This window comes from Brachycentrus maculatus, unplaced genomic scaffold, assembly GCF_059751285.1.
Source record: "Brachycentrus maculatus isolate JH-2025_06_01 unplaced genomic scaffold, ASM5975128v1 h1tg000531l, whole genome shotgun sequence".
Lineage (NCBI taxonomy): Eukaryota > Metazoa > Arthropoda > Insecta > Trichoptera > Brachycentridae > Brachycentrus > Brachycentrus maculatus.
In genome coordinates, this window is record NW_028281277.1 from 252,953 (window position 1) to 262,332 (window position 9,380).

Consider the following 9,380-nt stretch of genomic DNA (forward strand, 5'->3'; position numbering starts at 1 on the left):
AATGTGTCTACTTCGTACAGTGCTATGCATTCCATGGACCGATATGGTCAGCGACGCAAATTTGCTCCAAAGAGCAAGAGAAGGGAGCTGCTGACTGATACAGGTCAAATATCGGTATTACGAACTTCACGGGACCAAAAAAATATTTCGCTATAATGAAAATTCGTTACACTGGATGTATAGGATATGACACATTTGAAATTTATTTTATCGCTATATTATACCCACTCTTATTAGAAAATTAAAATTAGTTTTTACTGTTACACTACACCCGATCTTCCGGCCAGTGATCAATACAATATAGGTACCTACCTACTACAGGACACAACAGAAATGAAACTATGATTTTCAAATTGTGAGACTTTATTGGAAAAAAAAAATTGTAAGCAATGAAAGAAAAGTGAATTAAAAAGCAAGTTCAAAAAGGTTTTTAATTTTTGATAAAAAGAAAACGGAAATTTTCTCTTGGACTTCTCAATGTTTTAAAATGAATTGTAAAATTTTGAAAAAAAAAAGTTGGTTATTTTGAGATTGACTTCGCTACATTGAATTTTGGTTTAGTACATTTGACATGGAAGTTTTCCGGGGACGAATTGCAGATTCGTTATACTGGAAATTTCGTTAATTCGGTATTCGCTACAAAGAGATTTGACCTGAATCAAGCTCCGGAAGGTGTCCTATCTGGGGCATGTGCTGAGAGGAGACAAGTACGAACTATTGCACCTAATATAGGGTCCACGAGGTGTGGGCAGAATACAGATCTCCTGGCTCCGGAATATATATGAGATTGGATAGGTATTAGAACCGTTGAGGCGCTGTTTAGAGCTGCCCGATAAAAGGACGATTACTCTCAAGTCGACGTCAGGGGGATCTGACATGACACGCACAGAAGAAGAAGAAGATGCAGGAAAGGTAACTAATACTAATTATTAAAATATTAAAGAGAAATCTTATCACAGGGTGACCACCAATCCAGGTACCTACCTACCTCTGGGATAAAAATATGAAATTCATAATCCAAACGACATTTTTACACAGCAGAACCCCGGAAATCCAAACTTATTGGGGCTGTGGCATGTTTTGGGATTTGGAAACGTTCAGGTTAGCCGAGAAATTTGTAATATCGTAGGTACATTTATATAAATTTATGCTATGGTAGTTATGTTATACACGCCTTTTACATCTCACCTTTTATATTTCAGTCTAATATTACAGTACTTGAGTAGCAATACAGGTACAGTACTCTATACTTTATCAACTTTTCAATCATTTTTAAGGCCATACTCGCTATAATAAAATTCAGTAAGCTTCCGGCAATGCATGGAGCCAGACGTCAAGTCATGCTCAATATTTGTTTAGAATACATATTGGATTTTTTTTGTTTTTTAGAATATGTACTGAAAAAATATTTTATAAATATTTTTATAACTTCTTACCTTATGAATAACTCTTTCCTTTTCAAAACCATATATTTATTTTGAAGAAAAATATAATTTTACAATACTAAAACGGTGTTACAAATTACGTCAAATGTTACCTGGATTTAAAGAAAATTATCTTGCTATTTAACGATTACTAGGTTTTAAACAAAATAAGGTTATATACTGTAATAATTTTATGTAATAATAAATGTATTCTTCAATCTTTGCGTGTTTCCTTTTGTCCAAATGTTTTTCTTCAAAATCTCGTTCGGAATTCCCGGGATATTGAATTTCCGGGGTTCTACTACACATGTACATACATATTTAAAATTAAATTATATTATGCGTCTAACATTTTTGTTGCTGTTTCACATTGGCTCACATCAATACTGACCGCGTATTGACTAATTATTTAATTTAAATTACACCGAAATACATCAAGCCTTAAAAATAAGCAAGTCAGTCACAGAGTTGGCGATCGAGCGTACAAATGACCAGCTTCAATCAATTCAACGAAAATAAATTAATATGAGTAAAGGATTCATTCGAACCCTTATCCACACCCCAATGGTGCATAGGGCACTGCATCATATAAACACAGGGTTATCTTGATCGTTAACACACAAAGGAAAGGTGATCAGCCCTCCGCTTCAGGTACCAGTCCAGGGTAATATTGAATTAATATTACAGTGAAACAATCACTTATATTTATTAGACCCCTTTCTGGGAATAGAACCCGGGACCTCTAGAACGGTAGCCGAGCGCGCTGATCATTACACTACTTAAGCAGACAATTAGTAAAGAAAGAATAGTAAAACGAATTTATGAGGCGGATGTGGTTGGTAATAGAAGCAAGAGGAAGACCGAGGAAAACTTGGCATGATCAAGTGTTTCAAATACTTGGGCGTGGTCAGGTCAGGAGTTGGAATAATCGTCGGGTATGTATGAGGAGATGCATGAATGTGGAACAGGTATTACTGTATTACAGGGTTTACTGTTTGTAAAGACAGATTGGTGCAGCGTTCTATTCTCAATGCCTACCCCGGTAGGGAAGCGGCATGATGATTAGTGAGTTGGTTAGTTTCTATGTTACGTTTGCCTTTTAAACAATTCATGGAGTGACAGGCTGCCGGCATTCATTTATGTAATATTTCAACCGAGCAGGAAAGATTTCACCGAGAAAAACATGGCACGATCAGGTATGCCAAATACTTGAAAGTGGTCAGGTTAGGAGTCGTAACAATCGGCGGGTATGTATGAGGAGATGCATGAACGTGGAAGAGGCGAAGAATGTTTGCAAAGACAGAGTGGTGTGGCGTTCTATCCTCTTTGCCTACCCCTGCGGGGAAGCGGCGTGATGGTTAGTTAGTTTTCAGTTAGCAAAGACTTATTCAAAGATAGCAGAAACACCTCGTTGCATTTATCATGAACATAGCTGCCTAGGTCAAAGCGTAGCTGTTTATGTTAAAATGAAGTGAAATTGGCAAATGTCGACTGCGACTCATAGACAAAAGATAGTTTGGTTGTCTGGTGATTGTTTGTCACTTAATATTACGGGCACACGGGAATGTAGACTAGCAGATGCACAGGTGCAGGAAGTTGTCCGGGTAGCTGAGGTGCTCCGACATCCACTGCAGGGGAGTGTCCAGCGGGACGATGATGCCGTGCGTTCTCACGCGAACTGCAACAACAAATTCACAAAATGACTCGACGAATTTCGCATGAGAGAGAAGAGTTTTAAAAAAATACATAAATAAAGAAAAAAAATCACAACTACAAGTTGTAAGGTATGTGAGTATGTTGTTGACACAGTGGTGACAACCTGCATAGTCTGGCAAGCGGCATTCTACCTACTACCTACTATTTTATATTTGGGGGGGTGGTGAAAAAAGACAACGATCGGATGGAATAGGTATTTATTGGTCGAAAGAGGCTACACGAAGTGGTGCAGTGTAGCGATGACGTAGTGTGACGTGACGGGGTCGAATCGATGACGTGGCTGCGGTGTTGTGGCTGGCCGGAGTATCTTCGTGATGTTGACGAGGGCGCTGGACTGGAGATCGTAGCGAGGTCTTGATGCGGTGTTCTCGTGACGACGTCGGTAGATGGGTGTCGACTGTATGATGGTACTGGCTACGTTCCCAGTGTAGGAGTAAGATGTCGATCTTCGTAGTCGCGCTCCCGGTGGAGAAATGAGATATGGAGGCAGAGGCTGTTCCCCTTTTATATGGTTTGGGAACTCTTTGTTCCTTTGTCTTGGTTGATGATCAAAGTCCGTTGACATGTTAGTCAAAACAAATTGCAATGGGACGTGTGCAATCCATTGTTCCCGGTCACTGCCTCTTTTGTTCTGCATAGTTGCAGTGATTGCATTCTGAGAATTTACTAATGTTAGCGGTTTATTGGCCGCTACATATATATATATAGAATAAACCAAAGTGGAAGAACTAGCAATCTTTTACTTTTAAAATTTTTCATAATATTTCTTTACATGACACAAGCAATTTGCAGTGATATTTTTATAATTTGAAATTAGGTTATTTTATAAGTTAGTTGATTTTTTTTAGATGGGAGTTGAATTTGTTATTTACCTTGCTTATTATGTACAAGGTTTATAGATCATTAAGTGGATTTTTGTTTCTTCAACTAAAAATAACTGTTTTATTTTAATCTGTGTTGGGAACAGGAGGGATAATCTAGTGTGGGCCAATCAGGAACTTTTCTGGATTTGCTCAATGCTGGGAAGAAACCACGTGAAACTCCTCAGGAGAAGCCGATAGCAGCAGAAGGTCCAATACTTTGCGGGAAACCTGCTTGGCACAGCGCGGGAGTAAACTGTGCACCTTCGATTTGAGCTTGGATTATGATGTTCTTTTCTTTAATTAACCATGATGTTGTGTAAAGTACTAAAAATAATAAATTCATGCAGTAGTTGATTCGCAAGCATTAATAGGTCAAACGATGGAGTCCAGGAATGGGTGAGTAAGTTCAGTAATGATTAGTTACCCTCGGTCCGGTGTGGGTAGAGCGTGTTGAGCATGTGCGCGAGCGTGGCGCGCGCGCCGTGCGGCGTGGTGGGACGCACGAGGCGCTGCAGCAGCCCCGGGGGCTCCTCCTGGTACAGCCGCACCGGCACGTGCCGGAAGTGCTCCTGCTCCGGCCCCGCCTCCATCAGTCGCCGGTTCACGGCCCAGAACTGGTCAAACTTGTCTGCGAACCAACGGCAACTTTACAATTTGATGCTATGAGTGAGGGCTGAAGACAGGAATAAATTTTCAGACAACATGGGCAAACAAAATGTTTATATATATATATATATATATATAGACATTGTCAGCACTGTAATCGCGTACCGTAGAACGGGGCTACTTGAACTTTGATGTGTTACTTGAGCCCAGTATAAAAAAAAATTAAATCTGTATTTGGTTTACAATAATGAACGTATCAACATGATTCATTGTTTCCCTGACAGGTGACACTTATTGTCACGCAACTTCGATCGATAACACGATCTAAATATTTTTATTGTACTGGGCTCAAGAAACACATCAAAGTTCAAGTAGCCCCGTTCTACGGTACATAGTAAGTCGATATTTATATTGTGGTTTGTCCCAATTTTCACAATTTGTATTGGACTTGAGCTTTGATCATTCCCTTTTCCTCTTTTCTCCCTTCCCGCCCTTCTTCCAGGTATTTATATTTAATGGCATGTGAAATTTTGTAAACGGAATGTTAAAAATACCTGTTTTTTTGTTACTCAAATTGTAAATGTATTTATTTAGCTGTTCAGTAAAATTTCCAAATAAAATAAAGTAAAATCAAATAAAACTTGTGTGTAACCCATTCTGACATATGGGATTGAATGCAGAGTGGACACCGCAGTAGCAAAAAATACGCTAAGGGTGTCAGAAATGAAGACTCTGGCAAGAGTCTACGATATAGAATAAAGAACACCAGGATAAGGGAAATAAGCTACAATAAGCTACAATATTTACCATTCTGCAAGCCCAGCCAGAGCTGGTTGTGATCCTTCTTCTGCATGCTGGATATCACCTGGCCCCGGTGCTTCAGCACATCCGCTTCCTTTATGCTGGACATGAAGTGGGACTCCACCACATCTCTGGAACATTCGTTTAAGTAAAGAATGACATGCGAATTAATAAATAAATATCTAGAGCACGGGTTCCCAAAGTGTGCGCCGCGGCGCTCTAGTGCGCCGTAGAAAGTAAATAGGGGTGCCGTGAGTCCATCCTCTATCATTATCCGAAACCACAAATATTCTCGGGTACCTATAAAGCAGCAATTTCTTTTTTGAGAGCTAGCATCTTTCTACCCAACTTCTATTATTATAGGTACCTACCTCTTTCTTTCGACTATAATATATGTATATAAATCATATATAGTCACATTGTCTTTTCGAAATAGCTTACTAAAAGTAGGGCGCCGTGACAAAATACTAAACTTGTAAGTGCACCGCGGGCGGAAAAAGATTGGGAACCCCTGATCTAGAGTAATAACATATGAAGTTTGATAAAATAAGATTTAAAAATACAACACAGGATTTTTAGACACAAAACTAGTTATGGCTTGTCTCAAGCACACCGCTGCCATCTTATGAATTTACAATTACAGTGAAACCTCCATAAAGGGACCTATTGAATTAAACTATAAATGCGGGAAAACAATGAATGCGGGATAAAGAAGTCACAAGGAGATACGATCAAGCAAAGATATCGTCCTGCCAATCTGCATAACCATTAGTAGGTGGAAATTTGAAGAATACAAGTTTTAGATGTTAATAAATGTATTTATTAAAAAAAAAATACAAAGTTGAACAGAACCCAAAGATCTTCAGACCTTTTCTGCTGCATCCATCACACAAGCTTTCGATAGTCTGTATATATGTATGAAATATTGTCGTCGAATGTAACAAAATTGAGAAAATTAAAAAAAAAGTAAAAAAACAGACAAATTATATCAAATATGCAGTATTATTTATTGATTCGGCATTAACTTTGTGGAATGACATGATTATTTTATTAAAATTAAACACTTGAATAATCCACTTTAATGTTTTAATTTGTACCAGAAGATGAAAACATCTGCCGTTTTCGAAACTAGTCGTAAATAAAAATAAAACTCATTAAAGTGGTATATTCAAGTACAACATTTTGAGTGTGTTCAAATACTTGTTCACAAAATCTGGATTATCTCCAATTACAGGAGTTATTTTCATTTTATTTTTTAACATCTCATCAAAGATGAAGAAGAATATGGAAGTCTGGGCATTTACGGGGCTGACGACCGCCATAGGCTGGTTTAAGTGACCATATTCTTCTTCATCTTTGATGAGATTTAAAAAAATAGTATATTCAAGTGTTTAATTTTAATAAAATAATCAAATATGCAGCATAATTCAAACGATGAATGCAGTAAAATGGTGGATAGAAACGATCGATACAATCTATTTTTGTATGAAATGAATTCGGGGTAGAAGAAATGAACGACACATCCGGGAAAAGGATTATTCGAGGAACGATAGATAGAAGTTTGACTGTACTTCAGAAAAGAAGCGTGGTGCGGTTGGACAAGTAAAAATGAGCAGGGTAAGATTTGGGACTCACTTGTTAGGACACCTGATGATCAGGTCCTCGGGAAACTTGTCAAAGTGCACGGTGATAGTCCAGGGGAGCTGCAGGTCCCCGGCCGTGTGCAGGTCGTACAGCACCCCGATGGGGTAGTGCCACTTCAGCGGCTGCCCGTTGTAGTCCAGCCACATCTCGTTGTCGGATTTCTCCTGCGATATGAACCGCATAAAGTGCTTCTTTATCTGCAAACAAAGATAGACTCTTAACATAAAAACATAGCGAGTTTTCTCGCTATTCTTTGAGCCTCTGTATCATACATATGTCCCGTTTTTTTATTAATTTAAAATATGGAACACACAGAGACATCTATTGGGATGATTTTGTAGTACTTCACTAAACAGACGAAATTACAGTTTTCTGATATTATCGATTTTACAGAGATCCACCCACGAGCTTTGTTTGACAGACAACAGAGTTACTAAAATAGGATTGTCAATTTTCGCGCATATATTGCCGATATCTGCCGCGCGTCAATAATTTTAGTATGATTTATTGATTTTTGTTAGTTTTTGATACTTGTGCGGAACAATTATCAATTTTTTAACTTGTTTGTGTGTTTTCTGTGTTGTTTGTACATTTGTTTACTGTGTTTTTCGTGTTTCAACTCTGCTCTGAGTGTTTTCTGTGTTTTTGATTTACATGTTTCGAACAATACCATACATTAGAAGACTTTTGATTTTCTTTTCAACAACAAAAAATAAATCAATTTAGTTTACAATAAATAAAATAAAACAATCAATCTTAATACATTTGTCATATGTGACAAGTTGTGACAACCCTGACATTTTCTGAAAAATTCAAATATGTTTATCTAAGTGAAGGGAAGCAAATACATCGCACATTGAATAAATTTGGTAAGTCATTTAAATATCCTTTCAAGGTGTAATGTTTTTAATTTATAAAAATAAGTTTTAAAAATGATTTATTTTGATTAAAAATTCACAGCCTGCTGTGCACAGCTACACTCCTACATACCGGCATTTAAAAGGTTAATAATAATAAAAGGTTAATAATAATAAAATAACAATAAAACATGGCAATATGGATGTCAAGGAGTGGGTAATGATGTCAGCCAATGGATACCCGCCATGTTGCATGGACCACGTGTACTGGAAAACAACCGTTGGCAACCGGCACTTCTTCCTTGGATCACTTCTACCAATGCAGATCATACATAATGTCGTATTGCGCTTGTGTTGTGATATAAATCTTGTGTTACAAACCTTAAGTATTTTTACTGACAAACAGCGACGGCTGTTACAAAAGGTTTTTTTCATTCTGTAAGGCATTGTTCCGCCGCGTGTGTCGCGGCACACTGGTGTACCGTGGTGAATAGTTGGTGTGCCGCGGAAAAAACGTCTAGTTTTGTGAAAATAACACAATTGCTCCAAATTTTGATTGCCTGTGCTCAGTTAAGTAGGCCCTCTGTATCACAGCTCACTCTCAAGACCTACATGAGTCACATAACTCACGACCTGTCTTGGTGGTAGGAGCTTCACTTTCTCGGAGTCCAGTAGTGGTCCTCCAAGGATGTGACTTCGTTTGCGAGCGAGTGCGTCACAGTTATAGAGAATGTGGATTGGTGTTTCGTTATCCTTTATACAAAATCTGCAGACTGGGGAGTGATGTAGTACAATTTTTGTCATGTGTTTCCTCAGTCTGCAGTGTCCTGTCAAGGTCCTGGTTAGGATATTTATTTGTTTCTTGTTAAGCTTTAGAGGTTCTGTGGTGAATTTCCGTGAATACCACGTTAAAACAGAACATTGAACAGTGCTAGTGATTATCTTATAAATTTACAGAAAATTAACCAATCAGTTGCTTGTTTTTGTAAATACAGGGGCTGGAACTAAAGAACAATATTACCTTCTCAGTAACTATTGGAAAGTAGCTCAATCTGGGCACCATGAGGAAAAAAGGGTCGGGCTGTTGAAGCTCGAAAACTTCGTCCTGATCGAGTTGGAAGCACACCGGAAGTTTTCCTTCCCATATTTCGCGTAAAACTTCCCGGTCGTTGGCCATTGCGCTCGTCAACCGTTGCCCGTGAAATAGTGCGCGTATTTGGTCGGTCGTCTCGACACCATGCACTCGAAATTGACTTTGAACGGGATCTTTGTTTAGTGTGATTTGAGATTTGAACCAGCGATAACGTCACTCTGACAGTTGTTCGGCTGACAGCTGGGTATAGACCAAAGACTATATACTAGAAATAGAAATAGCCATAGACCTCAACTACTGGCTTAATCATTTTTAGGTACCTACATAAATAAATTAGTCTGTGATTTTTAGGACAAAATTGAGCCGGTTCTGCACG

General features: G+C 38.4%; 1 protein-coding gene across 1 annotated transcript; it reads right to left on the reverse strand.

The window, feature by feature from the left end:
- Positions 1-1,372: 1,372 nt before the first annotated feature.
- On the reverse strand, positions 1,373-9,242 carry Atg5 (autophagy protein 5). The gene is made up of 5 exons (XM_088272898.1): positions 8,933-9,242; positions 7,046-7,251; positions 5,417-5,541; positions 4,428-4,631; positions 1,373-3,102 (listed from the first exon to the last, which is right to left on the reverse strand). The coding sequence occupies exons 1-5, from the start codon at positions 9,086-9,088 to the stop codon at positions 2,996-2,998; spliced, it is 798 nt and encodes a 265-aa protein (XP_088129024.1). The 5' UTR covers positions 9,089-9,242; the 3' UTR covers positions 1,373-2,995.
- Positions 9,243-9,380: the final 138 nt, after the last annotated feature.

Bases quoted from the DNA above. Each gene is read 5' to 3' on its own strand.
- Atg5 (XM_088272898.1), bottom strand. From the start codon at position 9,088: ATGGCCAACGACCGGGAAGTTTTACGCGAAATATGGGAAGGAAAACTT. The intron at 5,542-7,045 runs GTGAGTCCCAAA...CGAATGTTCCAG, and splicing joins ATCATCAGGTGTCCTAACAA to AGATGTGGTGGAGTCCCACT. The intron at 3,103-4,427 runs GTAACTAATCAT...TTGTTGTTGCAG, and splicing joins CTACCCACACCGGACCGAGG to TTCGCGTGAGAACGCACGGC.